This window comes from Falco peregrinus, chromosome 1 (genome assembly GCF_023634155.1).
Source record: "Falco peregrinus isolate bFalPer1 chromosome 1, bFalPer1.pri, whole genome shotgun sequence".
NCBI lineage: Eukaryota > Metazoa > Chordata > Aves > Falconiformes > Falconidae > Falco > Falco peregrinus.
The window spans coordinates 54,158,723-54,182,016 of record NC_073721.1 but is presented as its reverse complement, the minus strand read 5'-3'; the positions used below and the strand labels follow the sequence as shown (position 1 = coordinate 54,182,016).

The following is a 23,294-nucleotide window of genomic DNA, read 5'->3' as shown; positions in this document are numbered from 1 at the left end:
CACTTCAGAATGTCACATGAATAGCAGATGGCTGTCGTCCAACACAAGTGGTTTCAGTTTGTCAAAGGGCAGGGCCCTTTTTCATTCGAACAGGCATTTCTTCATTAGAGCTGACTGCCACCCAGTAGGAGGTGTGGCTGTGGGTATACACAGCTTGGAGAAACTGCTGCTTCTCCTTATTTTAGTATTGTAAGAGTAGACTAAGGCTAAAGGATGCAGCTATTTGTATAAATTTTGCACTGTGATTCTTCCTTCATGTTATTTTAATGGCACCAAATGTCATTGTATTTCTGTTCCCATTACAATCTGCATAGATTAACATTATAGCAAATCCAGATGAGCCATTTCAATATGGTATGAGTTAGATTTGCTCTGAAATTTATTGAACAGTGGGAGGCTAATCAGAAATACTTCTAAGGACAATAAAACCAAATCAGAATGCTCAGTTTTGAACCTATACTTTGACGTTTGAGCTGTATGACATTGGGGAGCACTAGCAGAAAAATAAAAATGCTTCTCTTGATTTTGATGGAGTAAACACAATGACAGTGATGAATTCAACCCACAGTGCTTCCGTGAGTATGAAGGTAAGGTCTTCACAGACCCGTTATTAAGATTTGTCTTCAGGAATAGGTTTGCCTCATTAACGACTGCCTTCCTATGTATAACCTATAGGATGAAGAAAGGGATCCCCTGCTGCATAGCTTTAGCGTCTTAAAAGAAGTGCTGAATAATATAACAGGTAAGCTTATACAGAAATCGGCAGGTATGTGTACCTGCTAGGGTATATGCAAATAAATGTACAGGTGTACTTGTTTGTCTTATTTACTATCCAGAGGTCATATATTGAATAACAAGAAAAGAACAAATATGTATATACTTTTAGGCAAATAATACCAACGTAAACTAGTACACAAATACCACTGCTGCCACTATCTGGAGAGTTTATATACATACGTGTGTGTGTGTGTATATATATTTTTTTTGTGTGTGTCTATACATGTATATTTTCCTATATAAATATGCATGTTTCTTCAATATACTGAAGCTTGCAGTAATATATGATATCTGGTGTATTATTATGCATAGTCTTTCTGTGCTTTGTTTATGTTTTCTGATCTGTGGGGAAAATCTGCTTAGAAAGAAGCCCTGCATTATCTGTTTTCTCCTCACATTCTTTGATTTGTTGGTTTTCATCATCTGTTATCAGTAATAAGTGACAGACTTCACTTTCCTTTTGGGTCTCTTGCATCTTGAAATAAAAGGCTTACTTTGTGACCAGTTGCACTGAAAGGAACTAGAAATCTATATTGATTACAGAAGTAGAACACAAGGCTGTGATGTATATTCTGACCAGGTTTTTTTCTCCCAACCTGTCTTTCTCCCCCTTCCCCCCACATTTTCTCTTTTTGTAGTTTCAGGAGTGATTGTTTAAGTGTAACCTAAGTATATGTGGAATGTCTGTAAGTGAGGGTAATCCTGAGTAGCATGTGGTATTCTGCTGGTTCTTCCCAGGATTTATTTTACTGGTTATAATATTTGAAAGTAAGCTTTCTTTCTGGTCCCTTTAGTACAGTAAGTGTATCTCAACCTGAGTTTGAGATGCACTTTTTGCATTTCTCATTGCATGCCCATTCTTCTGTTGATGCTGAGCCTGGAATCCCATAAAAAGTATGTTCCCTGGAAGTACAGTAGTGCCACTTCTAGGTGCTGACAAGAGGTGCTGAGGGCACATGCCCTTGCTGCTTCCTCTTTTGTGACTGCCTGCAAGCGTAATGCTTTACTTTTCTTTGTCAGGTGAAATTCCTTTGGTTGTGAGCAGGACTATTCTGTCAGGCCATGACATCTTGGGGTACTCCTGCACAGCTTGTGTTTCTGGATAGTGTCTTTGTTCTGGGTGTTATGCTTGTTCCAAGACCACATGACAGTATGAAGTTGTCATTTTTTGTAAGCTCACTCACCTTCTGTGGGATATGCATACAGCACCAAAAATGTTTTGAGAGGCATTTTTCCTTCTCTCTCTTCTATAAGATAAAATTTTCAGTAAAAGTAAGACTGTTGAAGTTCTTTGCCATTATTGCAAATGCCTCTTCTCATCAACAAGAGCAGGGAGTGTCAGGATGCTCAAATAAATTCAGTATGAGTAAATGCCAGTGACCAGCCATCAATGTAAAGTAGCTAGATACAATGTGCTGTTGACTTGTTGGGTTAAAAATGCAAGCCCACTATCTACTCATGTTAAAGAAAGCAAAGTTTAATGTACCAAGAGATTCAGAGACTCCCTGTGAGTATTGGTCATCATCTAAGTGTGGTTCATGCTGAGATAATAATTGCTTATAGATGGTGATGGTAGCATTTGATTACACGGGGTTCTTCTAAACAGGTAATTTCAGCTGCAGCGACTGCTGTTTACCAACTACTGTCTTGAGATAGGACATCATTGCTAATGCTCCATTTTTTTCAGTTTTAGATATGGAGCGGTTCCCAAGCAATGCTTTGAACAATATAGAGCCTCCTGCCTCATCTTTCAGGCAATGAGAAGTCCAAGCTTAGGGTTTTTTGTGGGTGGTTTTTTGTTTTCTTGTGTTTGTTTTGTTTTTTCCCCTAGACCTTCCTTTCATGTCTCTTTCATTAGCTCATGGAAACGCATTGCTTTTATATTTAAATTTATTCAAGCTGTAATCTTTGACATTTGATTTAGCTTTTAGTACAATTTTGCATTTATAGTAATATATATTATGTATTTTCTCAATCCCCCAAGAACCCATTTTAATCTGTTCCGGATGCAAATTTCAGGCTGCCTTGTCCCATCTTCCCTCTTGCTCTCTCCCTCCCTTCCCCTCCCCCATGCAGCATGTTTGATCAGGTGTGGCAGGAATATCCACTGTCAAGCTGCGCCCTTTATATTAGTCAATATTATCCTTCCTTCCCTCCCACTCCCTTCATTCTCCTCTGGGCTTTACCGGTTGATTTATAATTTTGGAATTCTCATCGGAGTCTGTAATACAGTTTGTTCATTATTTAACCAAAACCTGTTTAATGAGCAAAGAGAGGCAATGTAAATGTTAGGCATGTTGCAGTGGAGTACCTTTTGTTCTCCTCTGAGCTAGTGGGTATTAACTCTGTCGTTACTGTGATGCTGAAATACCCTGGTCAAGGGTATAAAGATGCACGGTATGCCTCCAGCAGCTGAAGAAGCCCATTTCAAAGTATTGCTCCTTAAAAGTAGCTAAATTACATAATGTGTTTTATTTGATTACAAGATAGTAAAAGTTTGCCTGAAACTCAGTAGCGGTATCCCATCCCATTAGAATGTCTAAATGGGCTCTTGAAGGAAGCATCTAGAGAAGATGCTGATGCTGTTGCTCAGCACAAACAGTCCCATGATTATGGTAGGAGTAACTTTGCTTCTACCGTTCAGCATACCTAGCTAAGGCCCTTGGTCCTGAATTATGTGGAATGATGTTGCTCTTCAAAATTCTGACAGAGAAACTTAATTTCTGTAGCAATTTTATGTAGATATATAAAGGCAGTTTAATAATTTGAAAATGAACAGCGTGTCTGCTCTGCGCTATCACTTGGTTTATTGTATGCCTTTTTTACACTTTTATGGGCTACATATATTTTAATTAGTGTTGATAGTAGTTGCTTGAAAAACAGAAAGGAAAAATAGAGGTTCTGTCATATTGGGTGATGCATAAGTTACTCCAAAATAAATGTAGTAGCTCAATGCTTGTGGTACGTACCATATGCCTAAGTTTGATGTGTCTGGCATTTCCAGTGCTTAGAAAAAGCAAAAATTAGTGTCCTGAGTTACGACCATATGGAAGCAGTGACTATCAAGCTTTGTCCGTCCGTGCAGAATTGACATACAACTACATCTTCAAAGGTTATTTTAAAACTGATGGAAGCCTTAGGATTGATACAAATTTGGATCTAGGGTCACTGTCACCACAACTTCCATCTGACTGCTTTTTAAAGTAAGCTGAGTATCTAGAAAATGGCTGGATGTTGAAATATTTGTTCATTTCGTTAGTTTTGTTATGGACTTAGGTCAACAAAACGAAGCTTCTTTTTGACATCCGGTGGTAACTGAACATCTTCTCTTTCATGGGTGTTTCCAACTTAGGATGCTCTTGAGCTCACTAGGGAGAGGTTTTATAACTGCAAATGGATGGAAATATGAATTAGTTATAAGCCTTCTTTTCCACGACCTGATGAGATTGGGTTTCCTTAAATCTTGCTGTGGCTGTTGAAGTCTTCAGACCATTCTGGTATGATGTAGAGGTAAGAGCAGGTACTTCTGTAGTTGTTCTCCTCCTTGCGGAATTTGTGCTTTGCTCTGACTGGGGGGATGAGTCGTTAACTAGGATTTTTGTGACTGAAGTACTGCTTACTGGCGTGTAGGATGGCTTTAGGACAGAAAATGACTGAATACAACTGCCTTGTACAAGTCGGCACTGCAGTGGGAGAAGCAGGTGTTTGTGGAAAGTGTGTGCATGGAGAGTCTATTTAAATAAGGTTTAAACTAGGTAAACACACCTGTGAAGAGGTGCTTGTGTATATTTTAGGTCCATGAGTGCCAGACTGGAAGGTTTGAGTCCTTTTATCCTCTGGTGGTTCAGAGTTACTGCATTTAAACAGAAGCTGCAAAGTAAGCTGTTAGAAGCACTCTGATTTCATGCACATTCATGACATTTTAAATGAATGCTTGTACAGTTGGTTCAGAAGAATCTTTTCATGGCTTATTTCAGACAAGAAGCTGCTGCAAATCTCCATCTTTAGAGGGTTGGCTGGGGCATTAAGAGCTGGCTAAAGGTCAAATGGCTGTAACCGTAAGAGAACCTTTGCCCAGTGTACTGACTTAATATACTTGTTACTGTAGCCATCAGTTTTCTGGTATGTGGATTTGATTGCACACTCATTTTGTCATGTCTTAGCTCTGGAAACTCAGTTTTTAGGGAAAATCAGACGTTTGTATAAAACAATACAGGAATTTTATCCTGATTTGGGATTAATGTCTGAAATTTTTCTGAAGGATCTAGTTTTAAGAAGTAAATCAGTACTAAAATGATGTATGGCCTGTTCTCAATGCTATTGCAGTGCTATTGAACAGAATCAAAGATATTCATTGTGGTCTATTCAAGTTAAGAAATTAGAAAAAATAAATGTTTTTTTTAAAGGAGCGTAGGAATTGAATCATATGGATTTGTGATATGTATAGTGCTGCAGTGCTTGTTACTTTGCAGATAACAGCAATACCATATTTTATTTATTATTTATATCTTGAGTTTCTGCAGAAAGTCCTGGACTTATTATTAGCGAATAACAAATACTGATGCACTGTAAGCTGTATACATCTCCCTTTGTTTGCGCTGAAAGATTGCAATGTTGTCTAGAGCAGACGTTAAAAAAATTAAAATTTGCTTGAGCTTTTTTCTATTGCATATCAGCTTCAAGTAAGAGATCTATGACTCACTGGTCTCCTAGATTATGTCTGTTCCTGTGGTAACTAAAAAAAAGAAAAAAAAATGATAGTATTTCCATATACGTGTGTGTGTGTGTGTATATCTATCTATCTATCTATCTATCTATCTATCTCCATTTTTTTTAAATAGCCATATATGTTAACTTGGTATTTTGGAAGACAAAACAACTCAGGCTAACATTTAGCTTTTGTTGCGTTCTCTGTAAATTTTTTAAGAAAAATGGAAAGGGTATGAGGAAAGGTTAGGAAATGGATAGAGTAGGGTTTCTTCCATAACTTTTAACTCAGCCTCACTCCAATTAGTGGATGGCAATACTATTTGAGTCCATATCAAATGACCTGACACAGCGCACAGAAGAGGTAATTAATTTCTCTTATTATTTTCTGTCACCTTCTTGTAGTAAGAAATACGAAGATATAGCCGACAATTTTAATTTGATGCTTGACTTGCAGGTTGAATGTAGACTTGATACTGTGAATCGTGTTCAGACAATGTAGCAAAAGTTGTAATTTTAAAAGCAAGTTCCTAGTCTTCATGAATGCAGCCATCCTTCCAAGCGTGTGGAGAATGTAAACCAATGCAGTATTTTTGCCTTGAAAGCTGCAGGTAGTTCCAAATACTTGCTTAGAGAGTGATTAATCTTCTTTTTAATCTCATTGTACCATCAAATTAATCAAATGACTGTCTTACGGCTGAGGTCTTTGAATTGCCTGCACACAGTAGGTTTCCATTGATATTTTTGGCATAGATTTTTTTGGTGTTACTAGAGAAATAATAACCCTGACTTTTCCCAGGTGGTTGCTAATTCTGTGCTTCACTTTCTAAGTGATTTTCCTGGAGTGACGCTAAGAATAGTAGCTGCACTGGGAGACCTGGGATGTGAGCTTTTCAAGCCCAAAACTAACACCAAAATTGTCATCATTTCACTTAAGACTTAGTTTATTTTCTGTATAAAGGAAGAAAGAAGAGGAATGTGATTGATGAAGAATAACTGTTGGTATTTGTAAAGCTTATAGATGCACCAAGACAAGCACTATAACTTTTTCCAAGGCTTTTCTGTTGTGCGTGGGACAGCATTTATGCAGACTATGTCAGGAGTCAGGTATAGATAGGGTCCCTCTGAACTCTAATTCTATTGAATCATACACTGAGCCTTTCAGCATAGGTTACTGTATGAAACCGGGACTCCTGAGGAGGGGAAGCTTGTAGTCGAGAGGTTGTATAACTAAGACTGAACAGGCAGAAGGGGCTAAAATGTGGTTGTGTAGCATCCTTAATTTGCTCTTGTGTTCATCTTCTAGTTTGTGTTTCTGAGTAGTAAGAAGTTTAATGAATAAATCCAAAAGAAGTGGAGTGAATCTGGGAATGTCTAGAGCCAAAAAACCAACCAGCCCAGTAAGATGGTCTGCGCACAGGGTATTTCTGCACTTCTGTTAAAGTCAGGACATCTGTACTGTGCTTTCTGCAGTCCAGCACACCACCCTTGTGATACCACCTAAGCATTCTTTTAATACAGTTCTTTGGGTGCAATTTAAGACAAGAGCTTGGAGCTTAGGATTTTTCCGTCAATTGTGCATGGTTAATGACTGGCAGGTACAGGCAGGAGGTGGTGCTGTTGGAAGGAGTTGTTTCCTGACCTCTAATCCTTAAGGACCCAAGGATTTAGATGGACAAGCACTCCTGGCTGTTGCTTGGCAGAGTTCCCACAGTGGGCTTGGTCTGTAACACCAGCCTTCTGTTACCATTGCAGGGCTGGGCTCTGAAGAGCTGCCACATGTGCATGATGCGCAACTGACTCTCTCTTGTTCCACGCTTGTTGAGCAATTACTTTCCCACTTGTTGGGCACTCCATTATTTCCTTCAGTTACTGCTTCTGTGTGAAGTGGAGCCATAAAGGAAATGGCCTAATGTACATACATTAGTGGGCAATAAATTGCAGTTTGATTTGGTAGAAAGGGAGTACCAGATGTTCTGTTGAAGTTAACGTTCCTCTTAAGTCATCCATGGAGGTTTTATTCCAGGTTTTTTTGATGATGATGTCTTTGTTTTGGTCAAGACTAGTTAAAAGGAATTGTGGCCAGTTAAAGAGATGTTAAGGCGTATTTGCTTTAAAAATGCTCTGGAAGTAGAAGTATGAAATTGCTGAATTACAGTAGAACTTTATTAAATATCTAGCTCTTCTGTCACTTCCTTCTTTTAACTGTCTTCTCATTAAACTGCTGCTGTCTAATCTGTTAAAAACGTTTCAAAGGTGATTTACTTCAAAGAAGCAATAACTTGTGTCAGAAAGTACAGGTGCATATAGAGTTGCATAGTATGTAATAGGACTGTCAAGAAGCATCAGTCAAACATATACAACAAGTGTACTGACACATTCCACACCTCAGAGCATTTGTAGCTGAAAAGGGTAGAAGCAGAGAGAATTCATGAAGTATACAAAGCTGTTAAACGCTTGATGGTTTTTCTTAATGACTACCTCTATTTGTCCTTCAAGCACACCATCATTGGCTGATCCCTAATGTGGTCTATAGCAAAATGTGTGTTTGAAGGAGAGGTTCGAAAGAAGATTCAGTTGAGCAAAATGCCCTTTTTTCAGTAGTAGTGCAGGGTTGTGAGATAAAGTGCTGCATCTCTCAATAATTAGTGTTGAAGAAAACAGCCAGCAAGAAGAGAGGTAGAACAGGAGGGATTTAAGGTAAGTATAAAAGTAGCAGAGTAATGGAGAACATTGTTATTGAAATAGCAAGTTGATTGGTTAGGGAGCATTAATATGGAGGGGTGTGTAGTTGGAGTCTTCCCTGTTTGAGGTAAACTTGCGAGAGCTTTGTCTTTTTAGAGTAACTGTTCCTACCTTGTCTGCTGTCTGCATGTTCTGGAATAGATTATTGCTGAAGTGGGTTTTTTTGCAATCAGGAAAAATAATGTCTTCCAACATGTTATGGACCTCCTCATTGTAGGTTCTTTAAAAGAAATTTCAGATAGATAGTCAAGACCTTGCTTTTGTAATTTGCCTTTAGAAAATGATACAAGACAGCAAATCTGTCCAGGCAAGAGCTGTAAAACTTAGAGCTGTGTGCAGTCCTGTGAAAACTCCTATCATCTTTTAGATGACATGATTTTAATTTGCTTTACAGTACCTCTAAAAGCTACAAAGTTTGGTATATATTGCCTATAATATAGTGGCTTAAAGGTAGGGTCTCAGGTCTTGTGATATCATGAATTCTGAGGTTAAAGAGATGGAAATGTCATGTCATGGATGAGTTTGCAGTGCACTTATTACAGCGTTGGTGGTATCAACAGATAACTTTCTGTGGAAAAACTTCGGAGTGAGTGGAAATCTGTGAATGCATTAGTAGAGTGAGGAAGACTGAATTGTGAGAGAGTTAAATATATGTAAAGCTTCTAGAAGCAATGAATCAGTACATCATCACAAAATTATAGGAAATAGAACCCAGCGTGAGAAGGAACATTTATCAACTACCCACAGTTATTGTAGAAAATTCATAGATCTACATTAGTATTATATGATGTACTGTATCCACGTGACTTGGAAATGCCATTGGAAGTGTTAAAGCAACCTGCTCTTGCTTTGAACTCCTCATTGAAGACACTTCTTGTTTGGGCATTTCTTGTTTAAGGGCATGGGTAGGCATAGATTCCTTGTCACTTCAACTTAATGAAATTAATGTGTACATGCTCTTTGCATGGTGCAATTGTGAAGTTAAAACTTGCTAATTCTGTATTCCAGCATGGTGTGAAAGGAGGAGACGTATAGCTACGGGACAGTTGAGGAACAGGGCAAGACATGATGGCAAAAAAACCCAAAAAGTCAATGTGAGATGGGTAGAATTGTAAAAGTAGATGATGTTAGATGAGAACTTGTGTATATATCTAACAGAGCTAAAGTTTGGGGTGATACTGGCTTTAGGTGTCTTGTTAAAATGCATAGATTGATAAACTGTTTCCAGGCAGCTTATGCTAATGTGTTTTGCACTGTAATCACAGTTACACAATTGTAATACTCAAGAGGTACACTTGATTAATGTTTGTTAGCTGAATATGTTAAATTCTTCAGTGATGGTGGTACTTCCATTGTTTGATCCTCTATCTGTACCCTAACACAGCACTTCAGAAGCTCTGATTTCCAGTTCTGCCCTTGTAACAGTAAGTTGAGACATGGTTCTAGCTATACTGAAACAGTAAGTTATGAAACTTACTATATGCAACAGCCTTCCAGAAGGTGTGTGCTGCCTTTGCTTGGTGCAGGAGTCTGAATGCTTGCGTGACTAAGTAATGCTCAACATGTGTGCTACTTAAATGAGATGAGAGACTTCAGAACAATGCTGTTCACTTTTGATGGGGTTAAACTCAATTTTGGGAGGAAGTCTTTTATTAAAATGTGTCTTAGTGTCCCATTACTTTTCAGTAAATTGTCATTTCTCTTGGTACAGTGATGAAGTCTGCCAAGTGGCTGTTGAATTAGATTCTATTTACCTCTTGATTAACTGCTTAAATAATTCAGGTGCCAAATTATAAATAGGAGGTATTGTTGAAATAAACCAAGATGTGGTTGTTATCTTGATCATGGTGTATTGAAGAACAGTGTATTAGATCTGCGTATAGCTTAGTGGAGGGGCTTTGTTCTAGAAATAAAACAAGTGGCAGTGGTAAAATATGGTTGCTTATGTAAGCATCTTTAGTAACTTTACTTAGGAACTTGGATGTTCTTCAAAGCGGGATTAGACAGTTTATAGCGGCCCATAATAGTTCTGTAATAACTAAGATGGCTGTCATGGCAGTATGGAAGGAGACATCGTTAGCTGGTTTTCACTTCAGCCTGAGGCTTTCACATTTGTGCTTTAGAAATACTGTGCTTTTCTTTGCATGCTCAGGTCTTAGTTAAAAATCTGGTTTTTCATTGTGTGAAGTGTAAATATATTGTCAGACTTAACATTTCATAGTGCTTCTTAGACCTTATTTCTTTACTTCCTCTTTCTTAAATACATTCTGCCTCAGTATGAAATTAGCACATTAGCACTTAATGTGAACTGATCAGGCTGGTACAGGGAGTAGGAACAACATGGTCTTGGGAATATTTACTTTAGTGGCATTGTTGATGATGGACACAAAGATGTAGGAAATGTGTGCTGAACCAGTCTGTTAAAATATGGTCAAGAGGAAGAGACTTCTTCCGTTGAAACAGAGTACTCATATTGTAGGAAAAGTAGATTTTGGTTTGGCAAAGAGGTAAGTTCTAAACAGCAGAGTTCTGAAAGCATATGACTTCTTTGCGCAATACGTGAGTCTGAACTCTTCCGTCGTGAAGGTTTCTGCTTCATTAAAAACATGAGGGAAGAAATATCTGTGTTTGGTAAATAAGAGTAGCATTTTCTTGGGGAAAAGGCTTTGCCAAGCGTGTTGGAAACATAAGAGAGGAAGAAACATAAAGATTCAGGCATTGTAGAAAGTAATAGAGCCACTCTAGCAGAGTAGCTGAATGGTAGTTCAATAACTGAAAAAAAAATAATGTTTTCTTCAGAGAAAAATAAATTGCTGAAGAAATATTTTATTAACTAATGGGGGAGGGAGACCATCATAGGCATCCTGGAGTGCCTAATTCAATGTTTGTTTGGTAATTGACTAACAAAGTATCGTGTCAGAGGCAGCATCAACTTAAATTTTGCAAATTGTTTTCTCCCTTCTGCTTTTACTAATAATCCATTAAAAATCTGAAAGGGAAGTTCCTTCTCATTCAGCTGCCTTTAAATTGTAGTTTCTTTTTGGATAGCAGTTCTTAATGCTATTGAGTTTCGCAGCCCAGACTGGTACTTGTTCACATGCACAAGACCCAAGTGCTGCAGTGGAAGGTCACACTCTCCCTTTCACTCTGCAGGAACAGCAGGTGATGGTACCAGCTGTTCACATCCCTGTATTAGATGCCTGAATCTGAGCAGCTGTATGAAGCTGCTAATAAACTCTAACGTGTAATGCAGTTCGTATTTTGCCACATTTCACTTGATGCTCCTCAGCGCTGGCCAGTATGTTTTTTTAACATCCTTCAATGTCACCCATAAGATGCTCATTTTCTTTCTTGTCGTGCTGGACTCCACTCCTGTCATACGATGTGCCAGTTAGATGCTTGAAAAGTGTTCCGGTGTTACAGCTTTGAAAAGGAAGTGGTACCAGAAAACATGCAAATGTACAGGGTTTAAGGAAGCAGGAATAATCTCTCTAGCAAAACCATTTTAAAATATTAAAATTTTAATGCTGTAGTGAAAATAATCTAGGCTGTTCTAAAAGATGTACGTGTCTTTAAGCAATGTGAGTTTTGGATACCAACCTAGGTGTGTTTTCATTTGTTTTAGAAGAATGGGTGCAAAGTGCTATTGTTCTGAGGAACCTCTACCTGCATTCAGCTAGTTGAAGAGGTCTTGTTATGTGAATCTGCTATTAAAAGAAGGCTGCAGTGGTTTTAATTCCACCTCGAGTAATAAAATTGGCCTGGCCATGAATTTTGATATATCCACAGTTGATTCCAACTTGTGCTTTTTATTTAAAAAGCTTATTTGTGACCTGTTAGGACCCTCTGTTAAGCCAGTTAAATAAACGGTGGAAAGGTTGAAACTGCCTGTCTGCGCTTTCCAGAAAAGGGGAGGAGGGAGCCAAAGAAAGAATATTTACAATTTTAAACCCTTTCAACTCCGCTGTTCACCTCTTCCTCTTGCATCATTGCATCACTGAATTAGCTCCCATCTCTTTCTCTGGAAGACTTATAGTACCTAGAACTGAGAAATACCTTGGTTCCACTGACTGGCCACCAACGTGATTACAGTCTCCTTGCTAATAAGATCCTGAGAGGTGACTTTGGTGGTGTTTTGGTTTTTTTGTTGTTGTTTGGGTTTTTTTGGGGGGGGCAGTAGGTTTTGTTTGGTTTTTCCCCCCATTGCTGTAGTCTCAAAAAATACACTTTAGAATCAAAGCCGTATTGAGGTAGAAGCTGTGAAGAACATCTTTTAAAAATATGGAGGTGAAGGTGGGGAAGAGAGTTTATTTGGTCTTTTGCTGAAAGGTTCTCAGGGAACTCAGGAATTCAGCAAGAGCCAAGATAATTATTACAAGTCTGGTGTTAAGTATCTGATAGAATTATGAAAACAAAAGAACCTAGCTGTGTAGTTAGGATTGGAAGAGATGGCATGAGATGCCAGAAGTATATGGTAGAATATGTGAAGAACATAGCTGTTAAAACAGTCAAGTGGCTTAGCTCGGAAGAAATAAAGCTAGCTTTTAATTAGATCCTATTCTTACTGCTCCACAACTCAACTAATTTTAGCTGGTCAGCATTTGTAAATTGAACTATCTGAATTCTAGAGCTGATTTTCCTTGCTTGATATGTGTCACTTTTCTCCAGCAAAGATGGCACAATTTTTTTATTATTTTTTTTTCCCCTGGATGGAGAATTGGCTTCACCGATGGCAGATTAGAGCTGTAAGCTCCTTGTTTAGCATCTAGCCTTTTTTAGACAGCCTTACAATTTCTTTCTAGACACCCAGTATTAATTGCTTGAAAGAGCCAGTTATTTTTAACTGCATGTTTCAGATTTTTTAAATTTATTTTTTTTTTTTACTGTTCAGGTGTCTCTGTCAGCTATAATGAAAGCAGTTGAAGTAAATAGCTGTATCAAATGAAGTACCTCTTGTCCCCACAACTGCTTCCAAAATAAACCGAGAATAATGCTTTACACATTTTGTCTCCTTTAACTCTACAGGCAAGCAAGAGAGGAAGCATGGATTAACATGTAGTGATTTCTAGGAGTTGTCCTCTGCTCAGATTCCTCTGTGCTTGGGCTGACTGACAGGGACATGTGGCTCAAGTGCATCTGGAAGTATATCATTGGCAAAATTTGGTCGGGTAAATATAGCAGGAACGGGTTGTAAGGGCAGGAGAGATTGTTCTGGGAAAGGAAGTGCTGTCTGTCTTGTCTGAATAACAATTTCCTATATTTCTGAGACTTACCTGTTTCTTTCGGTATAGCTAAAGGTACCAGCAAGACCTGACATACATGCTGTGTTCTTTTGTTGTATGTTCTTGCAGTGAGAGTGTTACTAGAAATGGTAAAATTGGCATGAGTAGCTATAGAGAACTGATGCCAGTGTATCCTTTGGTGTTTAAATAGTAGTGGCACACACTTTATTCCAGTTTAAGCTCTTCTTGAAAATAGGCAGGGACATCATCTATGAAAAGTAACTCCCAGAGTTTTCAGGACATGCTAATACTGAAGAATCCTGACTTTTGCTTAGGTGCAAAATTGTTTCTAGCCCATGTGGTTCCAGAAAAAAATCAAGCAAGCAAGCAAACGACCCCCTCCCCCCCAACAAAACAAAAAAACACCCCCACCCCTGAAAACGGGCTGAAAGCCCATATTCTAAAATTCTTTTATTTTGTTGGCAGTTGATATGTAGAAGATGAGCAGGGATAGAAAAAGCCAATTACAAGGCTTTCCTTCAGCAAAAAGCTGATTGGCAGAGGTATAAAGCTTCTTGAACCATTGTGACACTGATTCAAGTCTCGACGCAAATTATGCTGTCTGTGGAGAAAGTGGAACCAATGGCATTAGAGAGCGGCCTATGGAAATCAGTGCAAGCATAGGAAGGGTGCAGGCTGTATTGTGTGCAAAGGGCATAATCATGGTCAATGACAATTAAAATCTTAACAGATGCAAGGAGTAGAAAATGGAACAATAAATTACAGACTTTCTGAAGTTTATCAAGGGAAGTTGGCGATAACTACAGATTGGAGGGGAAAAAACCACAACCAAACCCTACTTAAACCTCAGTAGTAGCTGACTATGCTTTCTCCTTCTCCATGAAGCATTGAATAACTTCATCAATACCATTTGCAGCATGTGCTTGATTCAGTGGCCTGGTTTTTACATCTGCTTGCTCAAGAATTCATGGGAGATGGAACCCCGGACAATTTTGTGCACAGTAGCTGCCTGTTGTTAGTTACTGACACCGTGGCTAGTCCTGAGAGATTGCATACTGCTTCACACCGTAGTGAGCTCTCATTCTGCTGCCCTGTGATGTGGCTGTGTCTGGGGTGGGGTTAGCAGCCAACAGGTGCACAGCATACCACACAAATGTGGAGGCAGAGAATTTGTCTCCAAGGGCATTGGGGGTAAATAACTGTAGTTGTAAAAAGTGTTACATGAATACTAACTTTTTCACTGAGCAGTGAGTCTTCTAAAATCTGCCCCACAGACTTCCATGTAGTAACCTTAAATTTTTATCCTCAGAAGCTGGAAGAGCTAAACTGATGTTGGAATTTTCTTTGGCCTCTAAGAAAAAATGAGTAGTTGCTGAAGGATGCAACGGATTCAGACTAGAGGCTGTCCAAAACCTTGCTGTATTTACAAGGAGTAGGATAAGATATGGGATTCTGTGCTTTTTGAGTAAAACCTGCATGACTGAGTAAACTGTTTTGTCAGTGTACAGTGTTGTTCAAAAATATTTGTAAGCCCTCAGGATTACTTCATTATTTCTTCTGATTGCACCAGGTCCAAATACTGTGCTGCTTGTCATGACTTATGCAGGGATAAAACCTCACCTTTTCTCATTTGCAGAGCCACCTCAATACTTGTTATTTCATTTACTAGTTGTGTTGCATAGCACGCCTGATTTGCCTAGGCCTTTTGCAATGTAAACATCAGCAGAAGAAGCAGTACATTAAAAAAAGAAAAAAAAGTCTGTGCTCATCTTATTGTTGCCTGCACATGTGCCTCTTATCCCAGGTGTTCTGTCTTCCAGCAATAGAGATTTTAAGTCTGCCACATAGAAAACTCTTGTTTCTTTTCAGACTGCCCAGATACTGTTCCTCAAAGCCCTTTTAATCTAGTTCTTTATTCCATTTTATTTTTCCTTTGCCTGGGTCACCCTGGAATAAAACTGAAAGGGCTGAACTTCATGTTGCAGGTGAAGTTTCACATCGAAGGACACCTGTGTTTTCTGATCATCTGGTGCTGGTAAACAACATGTTTGTTTTTCTGTGCACCAGCTGTCAGTATGTGTGGCAACAATCTACTTTCTAATTGGGTATCTAGCAACAGAAATTAAATAAAGCATAACATATATTCAGAATGTATTATCTTTGCTTATGTGTCTACCAGCATTTAATAAAAAGATGTTGTTCTTTCCGCAACATGTACATTTTGTTTTTAAATAGCAGAATTCTGCTGTGAACTAAAAGCAAGAAGGTGAGATTGCCTACAGTGCATTAAAAGTATATTAAAAGATTCAGATTGTGGTATTAAAAAGAATTGCAGTTCCTTAAATTTGAAAGAAATCTAGAAGGACCAAAGCACAGGGAGATTATTTGTAAAGGACTTTGAAATTGTAAAGTATTACATGTGATGAAATATGGACTAGTATTGGGAGGCATACAAGAGGGGCATTAGTTTGAATAAACATAAGAAATGGGTTATCAGTGTATTAGCAGAGTTTAAATTTCCCACAAACACTTAATGTTTCTGAATATGAAGAGATATGACCATAAAGCCCAAGTATATGTAGTCCCTGAAAAGTCACCCATTTTCTCTGACTCATTAATGAGAAAGGTGACTAAATGTCTTTTAAAGTAGTAGAAAATGCACCGGTTTCTGTTGCTTATTTTTAATCATTACATACCTCTTGCATGGAGTGCTCTGCAACATTGTAAGGGAGCAAAATGTGGATTAGAAATTGAAGCAGAATAATAAATAATTTGTGCTAGATTAAATTGGAAGGAGGGGAAGGAGAGAAAGATTTACTAATTGACAACTAGAAAAATGCTCAGAGACTGCAATTCTGCAACAATTAATAGAAGTTTTTTAACTTATTGCTGTGAGGAAAGTGGCTAGAATATTTAAAACTTTTCTACAGGAGTTTTTTGTGCAGGGGTTTCTTCGGGGACACTGTTCCACAATAGAAATGGCTTTGCTCTGCAGGTGTCTGTGTGATGATTTATTCAGGGTGGCTGTAGAACTACATGTAACTCTGATCTAGCTGTGTTGATAGGTGTTGTCATGTAAATAGGAAGCATTTAATCTCTGTAAGTATAACTTATTTTGCATTCTACAGCAGTCAGTTGCAACTGTCTAGGTAATACTGAAAGCTTATGGTATTTAAGCCTTATTTACTAGCAGTAAATGCTGAATTGCTAACCTGTTCTGATCATCTCAGCTGTTTAATTGTATGAAGAAGACAGTTGTTTCATTTGAAACATTTAAACTGTTTTACTGTTTTAGCTACTATTTCTGGGACAAGAATTCACATAGGTTGATGACAGAAGCAAATAAGGACATGTAGACATATAGAATCTAAGCGGAAGCATAGTTACCTGTTCTTGACCTCTTGAGCACCTTCTTGGTGGTAAGCTGTATGGGAATGGAGATGATCATTGCCTTTGTGAGATAACTTACTATTTTCCAGGCTGAAGTTCCACATTATGAAAATAATCTGAAGTGGTAGCTTAATCTTTCAGTCTGAGCCCACAAACTTAAACTGCACAGAACTTACTACAACAGGCTGTTGTAAAATATTTATGCTGCAACCTTATTTTTGGTTTTGAGAGAAGAATCACTTATGCTTAAGAGACAGAAAAAGCAGTGAAAGCAAGGCAAAACTTGGGACAAGGACATCGACCCTTCAGGCATACCCTATACATGCACAGCTGAAGTTTTATACCTGAAGAAGTTGCCTGAGTTTCTTGTGTTACACAAACAGCGCCTGGGGCCAAATACAAATGCCACGAAAGCTGCTTTGCAAAAAGCAACGTACTCTTCCAAAATATTTTTTAGCTTTGTCTTCCATGAAGTCATGTTCCTGTTTTCTCTTTTGCTGTTGCTTTCTGTTTATGCTTTTTCTTTACTGAAATTGCATGTAAGCCCATTAAGATTCTTTCTGTTTCAAACTTACAGTTAGTGTAACTTTTCAGTAGGAAACCCCCTGTATTTGTCTGACACAGTTCTCACTTCCCATTCTTTATGTCCCCTTTGCACAGTCAGCACTGAGTTTTTGTTGGGCTTAATATAAAGGGGCTTAGAAAGGCAGGTGCTTCTGGATTTGAATTTATGAGACTTCCAGACATGGAGTGTCATATGTGCTCCCCCCACCCCCTGTCGTTCTCGTCTTCTGTAGTGCTCTGTAGTCTGTAATAGGTTGAGTTGTAACATTCATTAAACCATTCCTCACATTCCCTGCTTTGAAAGCTTATCAGGACTACTTTTGATTTAGTTATCTGGAACAAAAAAAAAGCCGTTTGTGAAGGTTGGAATGGAGCTCTGGAGCAATAATATATCGGAGATCAGATTTAGGTCCCAGTTGTATTATTCCTAGGGATTTATTTGCCTGTGTACACACAGGAGCAGAGTAGCTTGTATGGAAAGCTTGCAGGAATGCAAATTGGACACATTTTGTTGGGACCTGTAGGGGATTTTCACTCCTTCATAATTTTTCAAAGGTTTGTTATACATCAGGCAGCCACTGCCTCTTCTTTAAAGCTTTAAATCCCCCCTCTTTTTCCTGTTCTAAAGGTCAGATTTTTTGACAACTGTGTGCAGGAACAAGATTTGTTAAATCCCTTCATTTTTATTCATACAAATATCGGTGTTTTGTGAGCAAGAGTCACCCCAGGATTCAGAGGCACATAAAGCTCAATACAAGCCTTCTGAACCTAAATTCAATTCAGAAGTACACCTCTTGGGACTGAACCTGCCATCTGAATATTAACCCTTGGCACTGCACAGGGAATGCATGGTAGAAATGGCATCTCTTTGTGTCATTAGTGGGCTGGCTTCACAGGGTGGCTGGTGTCCTCATAGCTGTGGAGCTGTGTCCTGAATCGTGTCCTGAGTGCTTCCTGGGCACAGGGCTTGAGGCTGAAGAGCTGTTGTATCTTGACATGCCACATATATTCATCTAGCACTAATCCTTTCTGGTGAGACAGCAAAATACTTCATTTTGAGCCTTTCCTGTTCTGATCCAGTCAATGAAGTAATGGAGTCCCCAGTGTTAAATCCTCTTGAAGCTATTTTTAGTTTGATTTTATACAGTCATATGCAACTCGGCTTTGAAAAAGCAATGTGATGTGCTGCTGATCTTCGAGATGTGTGTGAACACTAGGTATCCCCTTTCTTTAGGGATGACTGGCAGTGATTTGCTCCCAGGAAAGCTAGTCATAGGCATTGCTCAGTAGCTGTGAAGTCTTCCTCGTTGCCTTTCTGCAGTGTGGGTGAAGGGAAAAGGTTTAGGAGAGGGAAGTTTCTTTTCATACCCAGAATAGCTCCTGTTGACTAAGGCAGCTGAGAGATGAGAACTGGCAAGTCATACTGTGGTATTTTATGCAATATTCTAAACCATTGCATTGAGCGAAGTGCTATGCTAGCAGGGTGGAGTTTTTGTTACATAGTTATCCATAAAAAAAAATAATTGTGTCAATATAGGGATAATGGTCAGGGATTGTGCATTTTTATCATCTGCTGGACTTTATTTTGAGGTGGCTTTGGAGTGGCCATATGTTCCCTTTGTTTAAATCTTCTATAGGGGTTGATAATTTTGGAGGGAGGTGGAGCAGACAACTTGCAAAGGCTAGGCTGGGCAGCATCTTGAATGTTACTTCATCACAGGAGGATTCTCCAGACCCAGTGTAACTGCTCCTCAAGTTTACCTGTGTTGTTTATGTCGTGTCAGTACATCTGTGCTAGTTATGAAGAACAACTGTGTTCCCTAACCACTGTCACTGTGTTAATACAAATTTATGACATGGATTGTTAGATGTGCAGAAGTCTTTACATAGCATATTTTGTGTGGAGTTAGGTACAAAGCAGTTCTGTTAACTTTCATCATGCTAAATCTTGCCAGTGTAATATACAGCCTCACACGGTGTGGATAGGCAGTATATTCAGAACCTGGATCATACAGTTCCTGTTGGTCATAGCTAGCAACACAGTGTGGATAACTTAAAAGATGCTTTTGCTGTGGGTTTTTTGTGTGTTGATGCGAAAGTACGGGGCGGGCAGGAGAGTGGTCAGAACTGTTTTCATGACTTAGCATGTTTACTGGATTTAACATACCTGAGATACCAGAAATGGTTAGACTGTGATCTGGTGTAGGGTGAAAGAAAAAAGTTAAATATTTCAGCATAGATCACTATCAGCTTGCTTTAATATTAATGCCATAGGTTTTTTTGGTGGGTTTGTTTTTGTTTGGGTTGGTGTTTTTTTTTCCAGCTATTGCACAGACACTTTTCTGGAGAAGTTCTGCAGCTAGCCAAGAGTTTTGACACTGCTTACATGTAAATTGGCTAAGTAGGTAGAAACTTCGTTCCTTCTTGCAAAGTACTCAGCCTCATGATAAGAGTGGCGAACAGTTGCTTGGGAGCTTTAAGGACTGACCTCTGAGGCTGTGCTTCCTCGCTCCTGTTTAGAAAAAGGTCTTGATTCTGACTGGCCTTAATGCTAGGATACTATTTCATTCTTGAGCTTGGTGTTTTGAAGCAGAAAGGTGATGGTCCAAAATATTTTAGTACTCTGTCTGTTAGCCAAGTGAGGTCCACTTAAAGGCTGGCTAAAGAAGTACTATTTTGGCAATCCCTTACAATAACGCATTAACTCATCACCTCTCCTGTGCAGATAGCTTTTGGCTGCTAAATAAAAAAATGTGATGGGCAAGGATGATTTGAGCTTGACACCAGTGAAAGGAAGCCTGCTTGTCACTGTGCTCAGTGACTGTACTGCTGTGTTTATACCCCTTGTTCTTCAAGTGGGTAAAGGCTGCATTGGGTTCTGTATCGTCCAGGATGAGAAGGGTTGGGTGTGGGGGCTGAAGAGTAGGACATAGTTTGCTTTCTCAAAATAACAAGACAGCTAACACCACCTTGGAAAAAGACCTGCTCTGTGGAGGAAGCGTGTTCAAACAGCATTGCTAGAATAGCTGAATGGACTGTAATGGAATCCGTTGAAGATTAACCTTGGTGCTTTATAGATGAGCCAGGCCTTCACAAAGGTTTGACCTGAGTAGCAATTTTAAACATAGGGTCATGGTTAGTCAGGCAGAACGAGAGAGAAGGGAAGTGTATAAAACTTGGTGATTGCACTAAGAGACTTCGGTATCTCAGAGGCTTTTCTTTTTTTTCCTTTTCACCGATCAGTTTAGATGTCTTCTTCCACCGAACTTTTTGGAGCCTCAGAAAAATGGTGAGGAAGGCCATTTGGTGGGCATTAGGTTAACAGCTAACTAAAAAGGTATGAATAGAATTAAAACAAACTGAGAGGTAAATTGCCTTTTGTGTAGATAACCTGGCCTGCAGAGTCTTGATTGTGCTGATAATATAGGCCAGATGTGACTTGAAATAAGCCCTGTGGGAGAGAGAGAGGGAAAGACATCTCTACAGGGATAACGAGCTGTCTGGAAGCATAAAGGATTAATCTATTAATTTGTTAGAAAGTGTGATGCAATTTAATTCAATGAGATGCATACTTTATTTACCTCTTTTGAGTAACTTTGTCCTTTTGTCTTTGTTGGAAAATGTTTGGGACATGTCCACCCTTAAAAGACGGTTGGGAAGGTTTCCTTGATGTTTTAAGTAGTGATGGAGGCTGGTAACTGCCTCACCTGACTCATCACCAGCTTCATTCTGGTCACTTATCTTATGTGTTTGGAGATGACTTATATGTATTGAAGGTGTTCAAAGAACACTGCCATTTTCTCTTCCTTTTTGAAATTTTAATCACGCTGATGAGTCCCTTGTACTGTAGTAATGCATGTCTGCAAAGAAGAATGTGGTGTCCAGTCACTGTGTAAATTGCTGCTTTAAGGATGATGTTTCGGGATTCATGGACTGATAAATGACCAGGTATAGGAAGGCTCGTAGTGAATTTTCTTTTAAGCCACCCATGTAACACTGCAGGTCACATTTTTAAAGGTTTGGGGTTTGTTTGTTTGGTTTTGAGTTTTGGTTCTATTTTTTTATTATATGAAAATTGATTTCTATACATAAAATTATTGGAATGACAGCATAATTCCTGCTGCTGCTGATGTTACCAGAAACAGTGACAAATGTGCAGTTCTGGTGCCTCTGCGGGCTTTGAAGTGACTTGTGGCTGAGAGCAAAGAGGTAGGTAGTCTTCTGGGATGAAGTGTTATCTGTGTAACCTGGACTGGAAGGAGCAAAAGACCGCAAGTTTCCACATGACTAGGGGCAAATTGTAGTGATTAATATAAGTCATTACAATGAGCTGCCTTGGAGCGGCTGGTCAGGAGCTGTAAATCTGACCAGTTAATGGCACTTTAAGCAGAATGACAAGTTTGGCTTATGCCTCATGTGAAGGAGGGTGCAACTGTTGTCCTGCTTCAACAACTTTCAACAATATCCTGGGTGGATGGAGGGTCACAGACAGATGTAATTATTCAGGTTTGGGGTCTCTGAGGTGTTGACAGAAGCATTGTATAGGATACAAAACCAGTGTCTGAACTGCAGCCACTGTATTGCTAGATTAGCTTTTACCAGTAGGGTTTGCAAGAGGCTGAAAGGCAATTGCTTGGCAGTTGGTCTGCTGCATGGGTTTTTGGTGGTATTATAAATCAGAATGGTAGTAAATCGGATTGTGGCTGATGAAGCAGTGGTGAAACAGGGTCTCTGTTTTTCTGTAGCACATTTTAACGTTAGCCAGCTACTTCCCTGTATTAGAAAGGAGATGTGGCCATTTGCTGTGTTGTGCATCCCCTGGTTCTGGATGGCACTTGTATTTCATCTGCTGTTAGTTGTAGCAAACAAAAAATTCCAGCATTCATGAAGGCTAATGATTTCTAGGATAACCAAATCTGGCTTCATCATTCTTTGTCTTTGCTCATGTTGAGAGTCTTCTCCCAGAATTCTTAGTTTAATCTCTTGGGTTTAGAATGGTTGGTGGTATCTGTTTGAGCAGTCAGTATGTGGAATAGCAAACATGGAAAGAAAGCATGGTGATGGGTTTTGGTTTTTACCTTAATATGATGGAAGTAGACTTGGTGTTAAGGAGAAGCACTCATCTGGCTACTTGGAGAATTATCATTTTTACAGAACAGGGGCAGTTTCCTGTTTAAAATTTGGCATTTACATTTTTGAAGCTTGTATATGAGCCTCCTTGGGGAGGGGAGAATCAGGGGAGGGACTTTCTTTTCTTTATAGGAAAATCCAGTTTAAAGACTGAAAAGTCAGAAAAGTACTTATTTTACTACCTTACCATTGCAAGTAAAAAATTGTCTGATCTTCTCATGCTGCCTTCCCCTTCAAACCTAAATACTTGTAGCATGTCAGCTTTGTCTGGACAAATACTAGCTTTGGTCTTCCCTACTTGAGACTTAAGTTTTAAACAGAAGGCTAGGATTTAGTTGTTTTCCTCTGTGACAAGAAATTCAGTATGTCCTCTCTGAATGTGTAAGGTATCAAGTATAGAATGAAATTCTGAGAATTTGTCAGTAAGCTTCTTCACTCTGAAATTAATTAAAAATGGAGATGTAGGGGATTTGTCTTGAGCTGAGTTGGGTTTCAATGGAAGATGACTTTTTCAGACTTGGGACTAGGGAATCTAGCTAGCCTAGGCACAAATGGCAATAGTAGGTTTTAATAAATAAATTGTTATTTAGTGACCTGAAACTTCTGCCGCCTGAGATATGGATGGTTACAGCAGTGGAAGCAACCTGTTACAACACTGGAGGTAACCATCGCTCTTCCTGCACAGATGACTTCTAAGCAGAAATTTCAAGTTTGTCTAAAGGACTGTGGATATACCCA

General features: G+C 39.0%; 1 protein-coding gene across 2 annotated transcripts in view; it reads left to right on the top strand.

The window, feature by feature from the left end:
• GBF1 (golgi brefeldin A resistant guanine nucleotide exchange factor 1) overlaps positions 1–23,294 on the top strand; it is a 109,956-nt gene that overhangs the window by 7,208 nt on the left and 79,454 nt on the right. For both annotated transcript variants that reach the window (XM_055816159.1, XM_013296947.3), the window contains exon 3: positions 676–742. In XM_055816159.1, coding sequence (XP_055672134.1) covers positions 676–742 — 67 coding nt within the window. The remainder of the gene's footprint in view (positions 1–675; positions 743–23,294) is intronic.